The sequence below is a fragment of the Papio anubis genome, unplaced genomic scaffold (assembly GCF_008728515.1).
Source record: "Papio anubis isolate 15944 unplaced genomic scaffold, Panubis1.0 scaffold308, whole genome shotgun sequence".
NCBI classification, from domain to species: domain Eukaryota; kingdom Metazoa; phylum Chordata; class Mammalia; order Primates; family Cercopithecidae; genus Papio; species Papio anubis.
This window is the reverse complement of record NW_022163192.1, coordinates 63,139-84,385: the sequence shown is the minus strand read 5'-3', so window position 1 is coordinate 84,385 and position 21,247 is coordinate 63,139. Positions and strand designations below refer to the sequence as shown.

General features: G+C 47.2%; 1 protein-coding gene across 4 annotated transcripts; it reads right to left on the bottom strand.

The window, feature by feature from the left end:
* Window positions 1–515: 515 nt before the first annotated feature.
* On the bottom strand, window positions 516–20,921 carry LOC101021644 (1,5-anhydro-D-fructose reductase). 4 transcript variants are annotated; one of them, XM_003903330.4, is made up of 10 exons: window positions 20,712–20,921; window positions 16,252–16,419; window positions 13,697–13,813; window positions 11,361–11,495; window positions 9,597–9,719; window positions 7,376–7,473; window positions 5,347–5,419; window positions 4,700–4,783; window positions 1,352–1,434; window positions 516–1,090 (listed from the first exon to the last, which is right to left on the bottom strand). In XM_003903330.4, the coding sequence occupies exons 1-10, from the start codon at window positions 20,748–20,750 to the stop codon at window positions 1,048–1,050; spliced, it is 963 nt and encodes a 320-aa protein (XP_003903379.1). In that variant the 5' UTR covers window positions 20,751–20,921; the 3' UTR covers window positions 516–1,047. The 4 variants fall into 4 exon arrangements, with proteins under 4 accessions (XP_003903379.1, XP_031517812.1, XP_009212157.1 ...); XM_031661952.1 differs by lacking the exon at window positions 20,712–20,921 and adding an exon at window positions 20,216–20,460; XM_009213893.2 differs by lacking the exon at window positions 13,697–13,813 and having other exon boundaries at window positions 20,712–20,781.
* Between the last annotated feature and the right edge of the window lie 326 nt (window positions 20,922–21,247).

Below are 21,247 nucleotides of genomic sequence, written 5' to 3'. Positions count from 1 at the left end.
CAGACATCAATTTCCTTCTGGCTTAACTCATTTTGAATAGCAGCCAAGGGCCTATGAGTTGAGAAGTTATATCCCTGGAGATTCATGTGAATCCCAGGGTACAGGAGCTAGGCCAGATTCGCTGAGCAGACAGCAAGGACAGGGATCACAGCGTCTGGATCACACGAAGTCCATTAAACCATACCCTCTACCAACACCTGGGCATGAACACCATGCTCTGCAGGGCCTCCTTCTGATACATGAATCTAAACAGGCTGAATGAGCGGATGTGAGGAAGTGAACTGTGTTTCATATCTGCTATGGGGGTTCCCCAGGTATAATCTGACTTATCAGAAGACCATATTAAAAACTAGTATTTAGGAATTAACCAGCTACTTGGGAGGCTGAGGCAGGAGGATCACTTAAGCCCAGGAGGCGGAGGTTGCAGTGAGCCGAGATCACTTGACTATACTCCAGCCTGGGCGACATAGTGAGACTGTCTCCAAAAAAAAAAAAAAAAGAAACTAAAATTCAGATTTTTAAGGAAGAAAAAAGCCTCTTTATTGAACTCTGACAGTGTCCCAGACTTACCCCATTTCACTTCCCACTGGGGGAAGGGAAGGACTCTGCTTTAGAACAACCTGGGGGTCATTGGCAGGGCAGAGAAGGAAGTGAAGGTGACGCGGGCTGGCCTGGGGCACAATTGGTGGAGCTGGGCAATGGGGCAGAGACACATTATACTGTTTCCTCAGCTCTGCAGATGGCTTCAATAATTCCATAAGATAAAGTGTTCTTAAAATGTGAAGGCAAATTTCATTGATCAATCATCAGTGTCTTTTTTCAGAGTAGAGGCCACACAGGCTGTCTTGGAGAAACCCCATTGCCTTCACTTAGAACACACTCAATTCTCCAGATGTGTCAGAGAAGGCGGCTCTTGCAGCCCCCCTGACTGTGTGGCTCCCATCCCAGGCACAGCTGCCCTGGCGCTGTGATGACAGAGAAGGGTCAACATCACCAATGGTGTTGGTGCATCTGGGCTGAGCAGAAACAAGGAATGGGAAGCTGTCCTCAGTATTCTATGTGGAAAGGATAGTCTTTGTGATTTTTAGTTCTGAAAAACAGAAAAACAAATCAAAAATAGAAACGAGTGATTATTTTTTAAGAGAAACATTTTAAATGATACAGTTATACACTTTTAAACTCCCCAGTGAGTGAAATTAGCTTCATTCAGTGGCCCACCTTCAAACAGGAAAAGAATTACAATGAGAAGGTTTAATTAATTTAAAATGTGTATGATAAATACCTATTCAGACACCAATCATCCAATCTGTATATTCTTCCCTCTATTTTTAAAAGAAGGAGTCATATTTACATGGGGAATGTGGCCAGTCGGAGATTCCTGTCGAGGCTGAGGATGTTATCCATATCGTGCTGTGTTAACTCAAAATCAAACACCTGGAACCAAAACACAACGTTTGTAGAACACTCAACTTTAACTCACATTTCATGGAGCGCATGTTGCCTACATGGCACTGTGCTAGGCCTGTTAATTTTAATTCACATTTCATGGAGCGCATGTTGCCTACATGGCACTGTGCTAGACCTGTTAATTTTAATTCACATTTCATGGAGCGCATGTTACCTACATGGCACTGTGCTAGACCTGTTAATTTTAATTCACATTTCATGGAGCGCATGTTGCCTACATGGCACTGTGACTGTGCTAGGCCTGCAAGGGACACACGGATGTGGAACAAACACTTCATCAGACACTTGGAACTTCCCTGAATCGCAGCCTGGATTCCCCAAACGCCCTTTTGATCATGTGACTGGTGCTGGCTTGGCCTTGGCTACATTTAGGAAGCCTTGGAAAGATGGAAATATACACTGCACTCATCTTAGTGGAATAAAGGACACGTGGGAAGAGTTAAAAGGTATGGCGGCTGGGTGCGGTGGCTCACTCCAATCCCAGCACTTGGAGGCCGAGATGGGCGGATCACAAGGTCAGGAGTTGGAGGCCAGCCTGGCCAATATGGTGAAACTCCATCTGTACTGAAAATAAAAAAATGAGCCGGATGACGTGGCGTGTGTCTCTAGTCCCAGCTACTCAGGAGGCTGCGGCAGGAGAACCGCTTGAACCCAGGAGGTGGAGGTTGCAGTGAGCCGAGATCACACTACCACTGTACTCCAGCTTGGATGACAGAGTGAAACTCTATCTCAAAAAAAAAAAAAAAAAGGCACAGAATTTTTCCCACTGACTCTGCTACCTCTCAAAAACCCAACAAAACCATTTGTTCCATACACCTGCCAACTAAGGACCCACTTGGCCCTGGGACTATGAACTCTAACAGTACCATATCACAGAGTAAGTTTTCTGAGTGATCCATTTTTCTTCCTTGAAAACAGTATTCTTTTCTGCCCGTCCCTCCCCTTTTGTTGTCCCCACACACTGAGGAATAGGACCCATGGCTACAACATCAGCGCCTACCCTGGCCTGGCAGAGTGGCTGTCTTGCGGTAGGAGGAGGGGTGCACTGAGTGATTCCAATGCAAGGACCTGGAGAACCCCAGCCTCTCCCCCACAAGAGCCTCTCACTTCTGAGGCCAGGAGAAAGTAGCCTCAGCGTGTCATCTGGAGGGAGTGGGGAGTGCCGGGGCTGGGGTAGGGGGATTCTTGGGTTTAAAGGGAATCGTGAGCAGTTCTAGAAGAGTCCCTATAAAGGGTGGGCAGCCTTGCAGCAGCAGTTCTGAGAGGCACTGGGGCCACAGGAGGCCGGCCAGGGCAGCACCCTGCACTGGGAGCCCTGTGCCTGCGCCACTGGGTGTCTTTCTTCTCCCAGCTCCCACCACCTCCTGACAGCATGAGCACTTCTTCCAGCCCCTCCTAACCCGCTGCTGCTCTCTGTGCTCAGCCCTTAGCTTTGCTTTGTCACTTCTGCTTTGGCCCTCAGGTCTCATGTCAGCCTGGTCCTGTCTCACTGCCTGGGGATGGCATTTCCCCTCAGTGTGTAGCAGACCTAATAGAGGAATGGGAACATCTCAGCTGGGTCTGAGGTCCCTGTTTCACATTCACTGCCACTAGGCCATGGGGATCCCATCCCAGGCATTAAGAGCCACGAGGGCAGAACTGGGGCAGATGCGGCCCCCTGCCACCTGCTGAATTGCTCACTCAGTGGTTCCTCCCATGGGAGGGTCAGATAATCATCCCCAGCCTATGTCCTCCCAGGGGCAATCCTAGCTGCCCTGCAGGGCACAGAGGGCACCTTAGACCAGGCCCCCATGTGGAGCAGATGCCAGTCAGTCAGCAATGCTCAATTCTAACCACTACAAGAGACCTGCAGCCTCATTCCAAGAGGCCTGTCAATAGCCATTGGAAAGAACTGAGTTTACAGCTCAGCCAAATCCATACTTTTCAGGTTTAAGGTTGGCTGGTCACCCAGAGCTGCTCTGGGCTATTCAAAGAGCAGGATGCCTGAGAAAGAAGAGAAGTGCATGCGGGGAGCAGGTGAACTGGACAAGGGCCCAGCAGGAAGAGCGCTGTGGACACCCTGAGGAGCCTGCCCATCCCCTGGTCCTCCCATCGTGGGTGGCCTGTCTCTCCTGTCAATGGCAGGGCTCTGCCCACCTGCAGCCAGCTTGGCATGCACAGTGAGACTGAGGGCACAGGCACTGCTACAGATGGGTCAGTCAATAAACCCCGGTGGCAATGCTTGCTTGGCACAACCAAACAGAGCCCTGAGGATGCAGCAGTGCCTCGTGGAGCTCACAGGCAGCTCGGACACCCAGAGGGACACTCCTGGGCACATGCTGTCTATGGAAATGCAGCTGTGCAGCTGGCCCCAGGCTTACACACACCTGTGCCGACATGATCAATGGCTGTGGGCTGCCACCAATGCCTGTCATTGCCTGTGAGATCGTTACGGGTGACATCCGTGACTGGGGGTGACTGGCAGCTAAGAGCATCAGGTACTTCCATAAGCCAGGCACTATGCCACCCCTTCACTATATCATTACATTTCACCCTCACAGTGATCCTATCAGAGGGTGCTCTAATGAAGAAACGAAGGCTTAGAGAGGTTATGCAGCAGTTAAATTGTGAGTGGGCCTGTGGGAATCCCAAGTCCATGACCCTGACTGGGTTATAGACTATGTCGTCAGGGTTGAAACCACACATAGTTCCTTCACATAGCTCCAAAAATAGATTTCACACACCAGTCTTCACTCCTGCCTCTCGGAAGTCACTAGACAGGAGTCAGGACCAGAGCCTTCCCACACAACTCAAAGCAGTGCCCTCAGGCCACGTGGGCACACCTCCACGCGACAGAAGGTGGCACCTTGTCCACCAACTGCCTCCCCTTTCTCCTGAGCACATGCTTAGGAGACACCCAGCCTCCCCTGCGGGCCAGCGCAGCCATGTGACTGATGCACATGCTCAAGCCTTGCCCATACAAATCTTTCCAATAACATGCTCTTCCCTCCTTCCTCATCTTGGGCTGGATGGAGAAGACACCAACACCCTAGGGGAGAGAGGGCCCTAAGATGAAGGAGCCTGGGTCCTTGGATCGCTGAGTGAAAGGTCAACCACCAACACTCGCAGTGCAGAGGCAGAGGCCCCTGCTGCATCAAGCCCCGTGATCCTGAGGCTGTGTCCTACAGCAGTCATCCCTTCCCATCTAACACATGATCTGAAACCCTCTAAATAAAAGACGGAAAACACCTACCTGGATATTCTCTTTAATGTGACTTGGGGTGATAGATCCGGGGATCACTATCACATTCCTCTGGATTTGAAATCGGATCAAGATCTGCAAGGAAACAAAAAGTCTACTATCACACAAAGGGAAATCCCACGTAGTCTAAGTTATTTGCTAACACCGTGAGTTTTATGGTGCAGTAAGAGTCCAAGAGTCAATGACAGCAGTTACTGTTACTGGCATTTACTGAGCAGCTCTGTCAATATGTTGGTAATGACAGCCATCAGCCCAAGGAGGAGGTCAACAGAATCTGCTTAATGAGAATTCCTTAACATGCGCCCAGCCCTCCCACTAGATGTTAGAACAAAGAAGACTAGACTAAATAACTTTTCTGTTCCATCTCATACTAACCATGCATGCAAGTGGTGGGGCAGAGGGAGGCCTGGAAGCTCTTCCTCTGAGTCTAGACAGGCTTGGAGACAAGAGTACATGGCTTGAGTGACTGGGAATGGGGCTGCAGACCAACTTCTGCTCAACGCTGGGAGGGTCTAATGAGTCATAGACTCACCTGGGTGAGCCAATCCCTTCCTGGGACCTGCCAAGCCCCAGGACTCCGCAAGGATGTGAAGCCGTCAGAGAACCCCACCTGGCTCGGAACAGCCCTCCCTCAGTACCTGAGCAGGAGACTTGCTGTGTTCCTTTGCAATCCTCTGGATCACAGGGTCATCTATCAGGTCAACCCCTTCACTAGAGAGACACAGCACAGGGGGGTGAGCCAGGAGATCCAACATGGATGTCCCTTTCTTTAGAAAGAAGAAATCTTTGTCCAAAATGAAAGATTTATTTTCTGATCATGACACATGCTGACCATAGGAAATTTTTAAATGCAGAAAAGCACATCACCCCACATTTCTAGTCTGGAGATAACCACTGCTAACACTTCGGTGAACAGGGCTACATAACATCACTTCTCATGTGTATTTTGTGCTTTTCCTCAACCAGGTGGCCATGTCAGCGCACGCAGCCAGTGGGCTCTCAAGCTTTGACGCCCCCTAACTCTCAGGGCTCTCTGACTTCTCAGCTTCTACTGTATGCCCTGGCACAGCGCTGCAAATCGGTATTTGTTGATGATGATACTTTCAGAAAAGTTCACCCAAAATACCACTAAAAAGTGAATACTGTGAACATGTGGAACCTTTAAAAGTGGTTTTGAAGATGATCATAGAGTCTCTATGCATCCTCTGTTCAGGCTCGGGTGGGCCCTGAGAACTCTAAGGATTCATTTTTTCAACAAGCGTGTACTGAGCCATCACCGTGTTTCAGGCATTGTGCTATTATTATCCTCAAGGTCTCCTGAAGGAACCAGAGTGCACAGTGGCCCGCCCCAGTCAGTCTGAGAGCTCCCTGACTCACTCCATCAGAGGACCCTCTACCCCAAAGCTCAGCTATGGAACGGACCCAGCCTTCTAGGGACTTTCCAGCTGGTACCAAGTTCAAACACACATGCCCCACTTCACAAGGAAAACACACAGGTGATAAAAGTCAAGTAATCTCAGCCTTTTGGGGGTTCCCAATGTTTCCCAGGTGCTGAGCTAGGAGCTGGGAAGAGAAGAATACATAAGATACCTGCACGCTGGTTGCTTTGACTAGTGGAAGAGACTGAGAAGAAAATCACAAGACAATGTGACAGGGGCTGTGTAAGAAACATAAAGGAGGAGTCAGGAGGGCCCCCTGGAGGAGATGATGCTGGACTGGACTGAACCTTAAATTAGAAACTGGAGTTTGCCAGATTAAAAAAAAAAAAAGATTTGTGGGTAAAGAGAACTGTATTTGCAAAGGCACAGAGGTGAGAAAACATGTTCTATCCAAGGACCCCATAACAGCTTCATGTGGCTGAAGCCCAGGATGTTCACAGGGACAGGGACGAATGAGGCCAGAGGCGGGCAGAGGTCAGGCTGGCTGCATCTCACAGGCCACACCAAGACCTGAATAATTTTTCCCAGGAAAGTGATACGATCACAGGAAAGGAAAGAGACAGCTCCTTTCAGCTTCCTCTGGGAGCAATGGGTTGGAATAGAGTGGGCCAGGGAGGGAGCCGAGGGGCTCCTCTAAGGACCTTGGGAATTCTACTTAACTAAGGCAGTGACAGTGATGGCAGAAATGAAATCATGACACAAAGTCCAACTTCTCCTGGCAGAATAATCAACAGACTTTGGTGCTGGATTGGACTAGGGATGTGGGGACGGATGATTTCCAAGCTTCTGGTTAAGGTGGCTGAATGGCTGGAGGTCCCTTAGCTGATCGAGGGAGCACAGAACAGCTGCAGGGCCTGGGTAAGGATGACAGCAGGCTGCGCCTCATCCAACCACGGAGAGACCTGGGGAGTATCCTTGTCAGGAGATCAGAAGGGGACTGACGCCCTGGTGGGGAACTCAGCAAAGAGGTCACTCCAGGCTGGTTTATGTCCCTGAAGAGGTCCTGCCCCTCCCAGGGTAGTCCACTCACAGCCACTCCCTGGCTTCCAATAATAAGCCATGTCTTCAACCCCAGGCTTGAGAGGTGTGGACAGCCCCCTGTGGTCCCATCCCCCCACACCCTGTCAAAATCTCCGTTAAATCCTCCCTCAATCATCCCAAGGAAATGAGAAGGTGGCACCTATTTCCCAGTCGGACTCTGACTAACACACCATTGATGTATCCTTACCACGAGCCACCAAGAGGACGGTAAGCAGTCACGGACACACCTCTGGATTGGCAAAAACTGATCAGATTCTTCTGAGTAAGATATGGGTGGCACTCAATCTATAACAGAATCACAGCTTACATAAAATTCAGACCACTGGTGTTCAAGAAAAGCTCTACAAGAGAAGACCTGCGTCAAAGTCTTGGCTGTCACTGAGTACCCATGGGGGCCAGCTCCACGCATAAGTGTTTCTTCTGTGAGGAGGCTGGACAGAGCAATCTCCAAGAGGCCAGCAGCTATCATGGTCTCTGAGTCCATGGCCTTGGGGACGCCTACATCATCTGAATGTTCCAATACCACCTGCTCTGTGGGGCCTTCCCGGAGCACTCAGGTGAAGACTATAACACTCCATAGCTCCCATCTCCCCAGGCCTATATTTTCCTCTACAGCACCTATCACTATCACTTTTACTATTTGCTTATTGTCTTTCTGTGGTCACCAAGATCTAAGCCTCATGAAGATAGAGATTTTTGTTTGAATTTGTTTTGTTCACATATGTCTCGCCAACACTAAGAACAACGTAGACACGTAGGAGTGCTAAAAATACATCCACTGAGTGAATGAATCAAATTGAGGAACTACATGTGACAAACACCTGCTACCGGTGACTTGAATGATCATTTTAAGAAGCTAGAGAGCAGGATCACTGTCTCTTGCACGTTCTCCAAACTCTCATATATAATTCCAGGTTATACGGATATTTAAAATAAATATTTAGTGTAAATTACAGAGAACTATGAATAGTGCTTTTGCTCTCAGGAACATGCCACACTCATCAAGATCAGCCTCTTTGGAAAGCCTCCAAGAGATGCCAGCCCTTCTAGAGCCTTCTGAATCCTGTGTTCCCGGGTGTCCATCATCCTATCAGAAAGCAGACCCTCCACTCCACCTTGTCTGCTCAGACTATGCCATAATCATTCCCAGGTATTTAAAGTGCTGAACAACTAAAAATACGGACACAAAACGGAAGCTACTATCCGTATAAACATATATAAAAACTTACGTACATAGGATTGTATACAAGGCAAAGTTAAACTACATCAGAAGCTGGGTCAGAAGCCAGGCTGCTCTTCACAGTGGCGGCCACAACAGGACCCAGGGGAGCTACTGAACGGCTGAGGGCCTTTTCCTTGTTCTGGGTGCTGAATACTTGAGTTTGTTCACTTGCAAAAATTCATCAAGTTATGTATGCCTTTTATGATTCGCACACTTTTGTGTATCTATTCTGTATAGAACTTTTTTTAAAAGCGTTATTTATTTTAAAAAATAGTATGTGATGCTCTATTCTTAATAGTCCCAAACTGGAAACTGTCCAAGTACTCATTAACAGCAGAATGGATAACTCAATTGTGGTTAATTCACAAAACAGAATACCACAAGAAGTAAGACAGCACTATCTACAATCACATGCATACAAACACAGCGCTGTGTGAAAGAGGCGAGCACAGAGGGGTTTATACCACATCATTATTTTATCTGTGTAAAGTTCTGAAGTGAATCCCAGCTGCTGGGAATGGGAACAATGCTGTGCTCGGCAGGGGTTACAGGGGCACTGGATGTGCTGTTTACTGAGCTGGACGCTGGTCCCAGAGCTATGCTCAGTTTATGAGAATGTATACAGTTCCATTTTCACATGTGCACTTCTACTCTTCAATAAAAAGCTTAAGTACCGTATAAATGATCTTTGAACATACAAAGCTAGTCTAGAAAATACAGTAGTTCTTTCCCCACAAGTCTTTTCTCTGCATTAAAAAACGAAGTGCCTGCGTCAGCTTCAGCAGCCTGTGAGCCTGGCGTGAAGCCATCTGGTCATCCACTCTTTCTTGCTGCAGGCTGCAGGCTGGGAAGAGACGGAGGGGAGGTCCATGCTCCCGAATGAGGGTGAGGCCCCTGCCAGGACCCTAACCACTTCTGAGCACACCTGGTGACCTGCCTGTACCGCACATGGAGGGCCAAGTGCCAGCTCATGCCCTGCCTGCCAACAGTACCACCTACCCAGACGCACCTTCAAGAAAGCCACTTGGCTAGCTGCTGCCTTTAGTCACCATTCTGAGTGCTGCCAGAGGGGAATAGGCCTGTTTTGTGCTTCACCCATCCTCCCATTTCCAGAAGAGCCCTATAGAAGTGGCAGCTGGGGGACCAGCCACACAGGTTAAACTCTCTGATGCTTCCATCGGCTTACCTGGTTGGTTACTGGCTTGAACCTCAACCCAGGCTTATTCAAAAGCCTCTCAAGTTGCTCATGGTTGAAGTTTGACACTCCGATGTTCTTCACTAGCCCGGTGATCACCAGGTCCTCCATGGCCTATAACAGAACAATGACTCCACTGGGTGTGAAGCTTCTGTCTACTGCACTGACAATCTATGTCCCTCAGCAGTTCTGTATGGTATTCTAAAACTGGTTGCACCCAATATTTTTATAATATTTTACTTGAAGCTTCAAAAGCATTTCTGCACTCAAGGTCTGATTCCAGTCCCATCTTTCCTGGCTAGGGGATGCTGGGCAAGTTGCATGGCCTCACTTGGCCCCAGTTTTCTCAGCTTCAGGACAGGGCGACACTACCTGTGCCACGGGGATGTTTAGGGGTTATGTGGAATCACAGAATGCGTCATCTAAGGCTGGCGTCCAGCACTCGACACGTGTGAGCTCTTCTTGTTCCTATTCCTCCTGATGTCTGGCCAGCATGTCTGCTGCGGATTTTATTTGTTCACCTTTCTTTCCACTGAGACACTGACCTTCTTAAGCACACAGATGCATCATCATTCTCCTATCCCACCTTCTCCACTTACTATTTTAAGGAACTTTTGGGCAGAGCAACCTAAAGCTCTGAGCTGGTTACTGACCGGCAAGCCAGGCTGCCCCTGAGCTTCAGGAAGAGCATGGCTTCGTGCCAGGGTCCATAGTCAGCAGCAAGTCCTGAGTGACCAATGGGCCAACACGCAGCAGTCAGTTACTGCCTCAACTCTGCAACAATTACCGGAACCTCGCTGGTGCTACATGAGCACCCTAGAGTTTAACCCAGATCTTTTAGGACATAAAACAGTGTGACAGAAAGGGTTGAGGCCCATGGGCCTTGGTCCTGACATTGCAGATACCTTAGGGCAGTCTTTGTCTTCTACTGATCGGGAGAGCCTAGCCTGGGACTCCTCCCTGTTCGAGGGTTCCCTCTGGCCTCCTTCCTGGAGAGCTTCACCCAGCAAGCTCTGTCCTAACCTCAGCATGCTTAAGCTTAAGCTTACTTTCTTCTTGGGCCTCAAATGTGACGTCCCATCCCACATGCTGGTTAGCAAGACCATAAGACCACACGTGCTCTGTCAGCCATGCTGGAGCCCAAGTCTGAGACCCACGCCAGCCTGTGGGTCAACTTCCAGGAACCACCATCTCCTTAATTTCCTGCTCAAGACTTTACTGCAAGCCCCTGCAGTAAAGGGCTGTTTTTGGTCTCAACTCTGGAAACGGGCTGACACTTGGTAACCTTCCCCAACACTGGTCTCACCTCCCCAGCCTGAGCTTCCACGCTGCCAACTTCATCACTCTGAAATGCTTGAGAGAAAAAGAAACTTAAAACATTAACAGTGGTAACTGCTGGGTACCGGGAAAATAAATTTTTTGATGTTAGTTTAATACAGAAGAACTCTCCTGCATTTTCTGAAAGAAATACGGTTTTTTAATCAAAAAATAAATATTTGAGAAAAAATGTGAGGTCTATAATGAGCTACCCCTTAAATAATGTATCAAGAGGGCTGCACTACACCAAATCAAAGGTAACAAGAAAGTCACTGAGGTCTCTGAGTTCTTCGGGTATTGGTTCCTTGTTTGTTCTGCAAACCCCACATCTCAGGTAGACAACCTTGATGTCTTTGAATACAAGTAGCTCGGGGCTCACTGCATTCTGGGTGGAGACCCACACAGGATGAGGCTGCCTGGTGGTATGGCTCAGCTCACCTCCCATGTGTCCAGGAAGTCCGTGTCACCAGGGATGACCATGTCACTCTCGTCCAGAGGCAAGTCGTGCACTCCAGGATGTGAGAGGCAAAAGGAAAGTTCACTGCAGCTCATGATCCATTCTGGATGAGGAGGCTGTGAAGAAGGACAGTTGAGATGTGTAAAAAACACAAACAAACAAACATGTGTCAGGAGACCTGCATCCAAGCCACGGCCCTGTCACTAAGCAACCCCAGCCTGGCCATGTGACCAGGCCCAGTCTTCACCTTTCTAAGAAAAGACCAGTGGCTGATGGACTGGATGGCTGGCAAAGCCTCTGCCAGCCTGATGTTCACTGTCCATCTCTCACATGATGGGAAAGGAAGACCCCATATCCTCACTGATGCAAGGCTGTCCTCTCCCATCGCCTCCAGAAAACAGTTTACTAATTTCGGGTAAAGAATGCATGAGGAATGCATTTTCTTCATGTCTTATAGGGCCCAGTCAACCCTCTCCTACCTCCACTGTTAGGGTCTTGTCTTCTTTTCTTAGAATCCCCATGATGATGACAGGTGAGGAATGAGTATACAAAGGTACACAGCAGGTAGGGGCAGAGAGAGACACCTTGAAAGGGCGAGAACCTAAAGTCACCCTTCAGAGCAGCACTGATGTACAGTCCAGCTACCTCCCTCATGCACTCCACATGGCGTGTTAAGGGTGAATGTCATATTTAATGACACCTAATCACACTCCTAAGCAACAGTGGAAGAATGTCACATGTTCCAGCCTGGTCCACATGCAAGAGGCATTTTCCATGATGAGCTGAAGTAATGAACAGTCTCGCTTTAAAGCCACATCCCCTGTTGACATTTATCCAAGCCTCCACAAAATTGCAGCCCGGGACTCATACTCGGACTCTGATCTAATTGTCCAGCATCACACAAGGCCTAGCAGTTCCTACTGGCCAGAAGACATGCTGACGATGCTGCATTATCCTCCTCTGTAATTTGCTGGGTGATCTGAGACCTCTTCCTTTTCTACCACCCAGAAATCCAAAGACACGAATCTGCTAAAGGATGAAGGCAAGCAAAGTGTAACAAATGTCTGACCTGAGCATATACTTCTGGGCTCCAATAATCTAACTTAAACCTTCAACGTTCTGTGTCTTAGTTTTATCATCTCTCCAAAAGGGATGTTAATAGTGTCAACTTTGTAGAACTGTCATGAGAATTAAATGAATTAATATGTGTAAAGCACCTAAAATAGTTCTGGGTACATAATTAAAACAATGCTGGCTGGCATTGAGTGTAACATAGCTATAGCCATTGTTTTAATTATGATTTTCTGCATGCAGCGAATTTCAAAGACATAGACATCACTCTGGTTTTGCCCTCTGGCTATTTGCCCTCTGGCTATCTTCCACTCTTAGTCAGTGTGACTAATGGACAGCTGCCCACATCATTTATGGAAACTAGATACAAAGCCTTAGTTAAGTAAAGCTGTGCAAGGAATGAAGTGTTTTTTGTTATTTTACTCTAAAACAGTAGCCAACAGTGTGGCAGCATCAAGAGAACTTCTCACAGGTTGGCATGTAAAAGACTCCTGAGCAGCAGGCACCCATTCCATTGTAGGAAGAACATCCCTGGAAGGACTTCTCTATTTCACAGGTGTCAACTGTGTGACCAGGCCCTTGCCCAGGCAGGCTGTCATCACAGCCCGGGGCAAATGTGCAGGGACATCCTGGCCAGGACCTGTGTGAGACAGAAGCAGGTTGCCTAGAGTAGGGAAGCCGCATGGCTAGACTAGGGTAGCTTAGTGGCAGAGCCATGGCTCAGATGCGTGCTCCAGAAACACTGTGAAGCAATTAAGAGAATAAAATCAAGTGGAAAAGTCAACTACCATCATAACCCACCGGACCCTGCTGCAGGTGAACAAGCAATTATCTCTCATATTGCAAAACAGCATTTACTCTCCAAAGAGAACAGAACCTGCAAGCACAGACAAGGCCTAGGAATTCACTGGGAACTTTCTCTGAGCAGCAGTATTTCCTCATCTGATCGCTGCTTTCACCTAAAAACCTAAGGGAAGAAAACCTGCTGCTCTCTTGGCTTGGAAAAAAAGTGACTGGCTTAAACGACAGACCTGTGGGGGCCTCAGAGGTCAAGCCAAGCCTCTCCTTAACTGAGGCCCAGAGATATCAAGAGGACTGCCCAAATGCCACAGCTAGCATGTGGCAGGTGCGGCCTGGGAACCCTGGCCCTGATTGCTGGTACATGCTCTCCCCACCGCAAGACAGGGTGTAACCACGGGGAGGAAGGTCCTGCAAACCGCAGAATGAACTACCTACTGAATGGTACCTTGAAACCCATGGGCCAGTGTATGAGGTAGAGGTCCAAATAGTTCAGCTTCAAGGCCTTTAGACTCCTTCTGCATGCTGTTTTCACTAAGGACTTCTTGTGGCAGGTGCACCACAGCTACAAAGGAAAGGGGACCAGTGTCACACATGCCCACCCAGAGCCAGCATGGCACCCGTTCTATAGCCCCACAAAGCTACTGTCTTGGACCCAAAATAGGCGAGTTGAGATGACCACAAATACAACATGGCAGGTTCTGACGGGAGGACAGGGACATTATCCTCAGAAGAGTTCCAGGACACCTGCAGGGAGAGGCCCCAAAGCTGAACTCCTTCTGCCTGACTCCTCCTCAAGGGAAGCTCAGGAATCCAAGAAATATTTGATGGTTATTTGGATCCCTTGGGACCAAAAACAAAAACGAAAGTGAAATTCCTGCAGGCAGAAAAGACATGATGAAAAATCAGAAGTCTCTGTCTTGTGTTTCTCACTTACACAGACTCCGCATTAAGGGTTCTCTGCTCCTAAGGCACTGTAACCATGTGGGTTAGCCTATCGGTGAGTTAACTCACACTGCCTTACTTCTTTTAGCTATTTCCTTCCACAATCCCATTAAGCAGAAAAACTTGTGATTTTCCCCTCATTATACTTTTACTGACTGTGACATAAGCTAACCTGAAGGCTCTGTCACAGCAAGGAAAAAACAAAAATGATAAGTTAAATGAAAGTAAAAGAAAGGGCAATCAAATAAATGGAAACAAACGAGCATAGTATCTTCAGAAAAATAAAAAAATGAACGCTGGAAGTAAATGTATTCCACTGTTAATCACAGTTGTCTCTATGTGGTGTGTATATGTGTGATTTATTTATTTCTAACTACATTTCTATAACTTTTCCAAATTTCCAAAATAATGAACATATTTCCACTGCTGACTATGATCCACACAGAAGCAACTTGCTCCACATTGCAGGGCGAGCCTCAGAAATCTCCAGTTGCTCACTTCCCTACCTGGACTATTCAGAAGATATTCTCGCCGCTTGGCCAAACACACACCAAGGCTGCTCTCTTACCACCCTCTGCTCTAGCGCAGATAGCAATGGTGACTGAAGAACATTAACTTCCATAAAGTAAAACAGAAGGCAATTCAACTATAGAAACAACATCGAATCCTGAGGTATGAAATTTTAGCTGGGAAGTTACTCAGGAAATTCTCAAATCCAAAGTCTCATTTTATAAATAATGAAGCTGTGAGCCTGAGTCATGAAATCCCTAATACTCATGGTCTTAACATTCCGCTTCCAAATCAAAAGCAAAGGAATTCTTGAATTCTCCACTATCGTAGTCCACTCTGCGTCTTCCACAGGGCCTGCCTCCCAACTACCCTCCACATCCATTTCCTCTTCTCCCTCCTTCACCCACTGTGCCAGTGCAGGCCTTCACCATCTTCCACCTGCACTGCTGTTAATGTCTCCTACCTGGCCTCCTGCCTCTGCCTCAAATGCAAGCTCCTTTCACCTACTAAAATATCCTATACACAACACAAGTTGCACTCACATATGATACAAGCTGCCCTACTTAAAAACCAGACAGGGCTCCTGTCTCTAGGAAAAAGCACAGCTACTGACAGGGCACAGCTGAACTTCAATGGCCCAGCCCATCCGCCACTCAGCCTCACTTCTCATTACTCCTGCAACCTGACATCATGTGGTCCAGAGAGACCAAGTGATTTGGTTTGGCTGTGTCTCCAGCCAAATGTCATCTTGAATTGTAGCTCCCATAATCCCTACCTGTCATAGGAGGCACCCACTGGGAGGTAACTGAATCATGGGGGCAGGTTTTTCCTGTGCTGTTCTGGTGATAGTGAATAACTCTCATGAGACCTGATGGTATAAAGGGCAGTTCCCCTCTACACGTTCTCTTGTCTGCCACCATGTAAGACGTGCCTTTGTTCCTCTTTCGCCTTTTGTCATGATTGTGAGGCCTCCCCAGCCAAGTGAAACTGTGAGTCCATTAAACCTCTTTTTCTTTATAAACTACCCAGTCCCAGGTATGTTCTAACAGCAGCGTGAGAATGGACTAATGCACCAAGCTTCTTACAAATCCCTGCACCTGCCATGCTGCTTCCTGCCTTATGCCTGCGCTCAAGCTGCTCCCTCCACACCCAGAGTTTCTCCTTCAGCAGACGTGCGGTAGAATTTGGAATCTGCATTTAACAATCACCCCAGTGATTCTGAATTTAGGAATCGCTGTGTAAACAGACTTCACGAGGGCTAGGACTTTGTCCTACTCACCAGTGTAGCCAAAGTGCCCTTACTAAATCAATTTTGATAATGTATTGTTAATTGGGGGTATCTGTGTACCACTACCTGAATGACCAAGTAAATAATATGAAACCAACCTGCACACAATATAATTCAGCATGCTCATGAAGCTGTGAATATTCTTGTTTATTCTGATTCAAGTATGAAACAAAGTCATCAACTCCCATAAAGAAAGTAGAAAGCCCTCCCGAGATGTAGCATTACCCAAGCTCTGCCAGCCTTGCACAGAGAAGCCCTACCTTACTGGCAATGAACAGATCCTCCCGTCTTACGGCTCCTTCCTTGATCTTGCAACGGATCCCTGCTCCAACCTCCTTCTCGTTGTGGTAAAAGTAAGCACAGTTGAAGTGCCGGTACCCTGCGTCAATGGCTACTTTCACTGCCTCAGTCACTTTCCCCGGAGAAGCCTGCAAAACCAACAAAACAAAGTGTCTTCCCACAGTCAGAGGAACCCAACACAAATCTCCCCTTTCACCCAAGCACGTGGACCACATAATACACACAAAATTAAGTCACTAATTTGGTACTAGTGTAATCAGTCTAAAAACAGGTAATGTCAGAGTTATGAAGTAATTTATGAATAATCTAAGTTCCAATTCCTTTACATACTTTAGGAAAAAAACTATAGGTTATTTTTAGTGTCTGCAGAAAACTGAGCTACATGGTGTGCTTTCTGAATGATCAAAGCAATAAAAAAGTGTAGAATGAATAATAACTGAGATGCAAAGAGGCTTAAGGTTCATCCTGTACACTCAGATACCACAGCGTCCAATAATAAAGGTTGAGGTGTAGACTCACAGGAAGGTATCCATTCAAAAAGAAGCATATAACAAACCCAGATGAATGTATGATGCTATAAGCCATAAGGCAGTTCAGAAAAGAGAAGAGTCACTCTAAATGAAGCTCAGGCAAGGGAAGGAACTAGAACTAGGGAAGACCATGGGGGTGGGCGGGCTTGCAATGACATTAAACTGAAGACTGACAAGGGCTTTATAGTTCACAAAGCACTTTCTCATTGGAGCTTCACGGTAATCCTAGGAGTTAAAGCAGCATAATTATCTTCATTTTAAGCAACAGATTCAGAGTGGTTGAAAGCTAATGAACCAAGTATCCATCTTAAGTTAGAAAAAGAACTCAAGAAATTGAATGGAAACATAAAAATATGATTAAGAATAACATCAATAAAATAGAAACAAAGATGTAACAGAGAAGATCAACAAAACCAGATGGCAGTTCTGGGAAAAACTTCAGTAAAATAAACAGACTTCTGGTCAGGTTGATGAAGAGGCCAACTTTTCAAAAAACTGACATGAATAGAAAGTAAAACATGCAGATAAAATGGACTTAAAAGAAAATATTACCAATAACGATATGTCAATAATTTGGAAAAATGATATAAAATGGGAAAATTCCTAGAAAAATTTAACTCAAGAATAAAGGTTGAATAGTTACATAATTATTAGAGAAAGGAAGTAATTTGAAAAAAAGAGAAAACCACCAAAGTTTCATAAAATGTTCAAGAAATCATCTCAGTTTAACACAAACTTGCAAACAACAGAAAAAGATGGACTTATTTCAACTCATTCTACAAAACCAGCATAACCTTGAAATCAAAATCAGACAAAAATATTAAAAGTTACACATTCATCTTATTCGTGAATACCGTAGCAAAATTCCTAAGTAAAACAAAAGCAAATTGGATGCAACAATATTTATGAAAAGATAATATACCATACCCATGTTGAGTATATCTCAGACATTTAAGGATGGTTTCTTATTAGAAAATCTGTAATTCATCAATATTAACAGATTAAAATACAAAAACAAAAGTCATCTCAATCAATATTTGTTAAGATTCAATACCAGTTTAGATTCAAAATCTAAACTCCCAGTAAGTTGGGGAAAAAAATTAATCTGACAGAGTATCAATATTAAAAAAAAAAAACCCATCCTACATCCTTTAAAATCAGGTACAAAACAAGAACAGCCACTGCGCTGGAGGTGCTTTCCAGAAGCACCTAAACAACTAAGAAGCAGCAATTTTAAGCTTAAAGACTGGAAAAAAAGGAAAGTAAACTACCATTATTTGCTGATGATTTGATCATTTGTGTAGGAAATTCAAACAAATGTAAGGCAAATTAACAGAAATAATTGTACAGTTTAGTAAAGTGGCTGGAAGTGTAATGAATATAGCAGGTGAAACAGGTAGAAAACGTAATTTCAGAGAAATATAATTTCCAGTAGTATAACACACTATCAAGAACCCAAGAATAATTCCAACAAAAGACATATATTCTCCTCAGGAAAAACTATACAACCATATGAAAATATGTTAGAAATGAATCATATTTAGGACAATTTATTAACAGAGAAGAATATCATGCTTGTAGAAAAGTTAGATTTAATATTACAAAGATGTCAGTTATCTCCAAGTTGGTCGATGGATTTAATGTAGTTCCAATCAAAACCCCAATAAAGTTTTCCACGGAAACTTATAAGCTAGTTCTAAAACCTACAGTGGAGAGTAAGGTGCCAAAATAAAAAGCCAGGACCCAGGTACACGCATCTGTCAAAACTCATCAAATTGTACACTGTAAATCTACAAGAGCAGAGAGAGGTGACCTGCCCTACTAGGTATGAGGGCTCATCAAGGAACTGTAGTAATTAAGACAGCGCCGATCAGGCACACAGATGGATCAAATGGCCCCTAATAATGAAGAGCCCAGGCTGAGGTCTCCAGACATCTCACGGCTCCCCTTGCTCTCTTGTGCTTCAGTCATCATCTTGAGAACACTCCCTGACTAGCCGCATGAGGACAGGAGGTGTGTGGAGCCAAGTGGGGTAGCCCCAACCATCCCAACTGAGACCAGCCAACTCCCAAGTGAAGGAGCCCATCTAAGGTCCACAGAGCTGCTCTCCTGACCTCCCATGCAGGAGGTACACACTTGCTGCTGTACACCACCAAGGTCTGGTGTTTGGCCATTGATGCAGCATTTCTGGGGCAACAGATAACTGGTAGATCTGTGATGTTCATTCACTATTAAAAATAGCCAAGTAAAAATAAGCCTTTGCATAGACCAGTGATGAGTGATTATGATTAATCCAATTTGATGCACCTGTAGTCCAAGAAAGAAATAGAATATTTTGACCGCTTAAGCACAGTTTTCACTAATTTTTCCTTATCCTGTGTGCACAGAAGTCTGGACTCCTGCACCAAATTGTTGCATAAGTAAAGGGAAGCAAGAGACTCAACGGTTTAATCCATCAAGTGCTTCCTGAATGAATGGCTGCCAGATGCACGTCCTTTACTAGATGCTGAGAACCAATATGAACAGAATGACACTCCTAGCCTCTAAGAGTTGGTAAGCAGGTAGGAGAAATAATTTAAATAATATTTTCATGAGCAGAACTTGAACATTCTGACTCCTCAGTAACTAACTTCCTATGTGACTTCTTATAGCTTTTATCAACAATGAAGTTTAGCTTTTAAAAAAAAAAAAGGTGAAATTTTAAACGCTTTTTAGTGCTGTCTCAAATCACTGGCAGGAATTGAGTTCAAAGTAGAGAAAGGTCATAGAATAGAATGGTGGTTATAAGAGGCTGGGGCTGGGGGAGGTGAGGAAGGAGGGAATGGAGAGTTGCTCATCAAACGGTACAAAGTTTCAAATACACAGGAGACACAGCTTTTAAGACTTACTGCACACTAGGATGCCAACGGTCAACAATAATTTACTACACGTGTATTTCAAAATAAGACATTTCAAACATCTCACCACAAACAATAATAGCTGAGAGAAGTGATGGATATGTTAATTAGCTTGATTTAACCACGCTGCAATTGTACACACGTCTCAAAACATTGCAGTGCCCCCCATAAATGCACAGAGCGATAATACGTCCTTTTTCTCAGGCATCAGGGCGGGCTACTTCTAAACAGGGAGGAACATGAGGTCCCAAAGTTTCCTTTAAAGCCTAATCAGCAATTCCAATTTTCCTTTTTTTTTTTTTCCCCCAGCAAGGTCTGGCTCTGTGCCCCAGGCTGGAGTGCAGTGGCGCCATCAAAGCTCACTGCAGCCTCGACTTCCTGGGCTCCAGTGATCCTCCCACCTCAGCCTCCTGAGTAGCTGGGACCACAGCCGCGCACCCCGCCAAGCCCAGTCGATTTGTTCATTTTTGGTAGACACAGGGTTTCGCCATGTTGACCTGGCTGGTCTTGAACTCCTGAGCTCTGGCGATCCTACTGCCTCGGCCTCCCAAAGGGCTGGGATTCCAAGCCCGCACCCCGCGCCGGGCCCCAACTTTTCTTTCTCTCATGACTGGAGAGGAGGCTTCGAGGTTCCCTGCTCAGGCTGAGTCCAGCGCCGCCAAGGCCTCCACTCTGCATCCCCGCTCCAGCTCTGAGTGACTACAGGGGCTCGGCCTCTCCACCGAGCAGCTCCGCCCAACGCCGCGGCTGCAGCCCCCGAGTCTGAGGCGTGGCTGCCGCAGTCCCCGCTTGCGCGGAGAGCGCCTCCGCGGGCATCACCGACTCGGTTTTAGGAAAGGCCGGGCCGGGCCACGTGTGGGCGGTGGGCGGGCGCCGGCCAGGCGGAGGGGAGGCCGCCGCACTTCTCCCCGGCCCCGGCCTGGGCCCCGTCGGGCGCCCCCAAGTCCCGCGCTCCCCTAGGTTCGGCGCGCCTCCCTGCCGCGTCCGCGTCACCTTCCAGCAGCTGAGGCCCACGGCGGGGATATCTCCCATGGCCGCCGCCGCCGCCCGCCGCCCCGCCGCCCCGCCGCCCCGCCGCCCCGCCGCTCCGCAGCTCCGCACGCGACTACCCACAGACGCCGCGCCAGTTACCGCCGCGCTGGCGACGGGCGGCTGCGATTGGCTGGAAGCGCCTGGTGGCGGTTGACAGTCCGACAATGGTTGGAAGCGTGAACGCTGGGCTTCCTGACTGGCTGCTGCTGTTGCGCGGCCGGCACGCTGACTGGCTGGTTTTATCAAGGACGGGCATCCTGATTGGCTGGAGCCACAGAGCCAGCGGGAGTCTCAAATGGCTGGAAGCGCCGCGCTCTGGACATCCTGATTGGCTGGCGGCATGCACGACGGAGTTTTCGATTGGCTTGCAGAGCCACGCAGGCGCGGGGAAGGTTTTCCAATTGGCTGGCATTGCCGCTCCCGTAGGCGTGACGTCCTGGTTGCCTTCTCCCTCGCACAGAGTGCACACGCGACTGAGGGTAGGGCAGAGGTGCCAG

Coding starts and splice junctions, on each gene's coding strand:
- LOC101021644 (XM_031661952.1), bottom strand. CDS start 20,326: ATGAGAGAAAGAAAAGTTGGGGCCCGGCGCGGGGTGCGGGCTTGGAAT. Junction 5,420..7,375: donor CGTCCTCTTGGTGGCTCGTG/GTAAGGATACAT, acceptor GTGTCTCTCTAG/TGAAGGGGTTGACCTGATAG. Junction 1,435..4,699: donor ACATTAAAGAGAATATCCAG/GTAGGTGTTTTC, acceptor TTTTGGTTCCAG/GTGTTTGATTTTGAGTTAAC.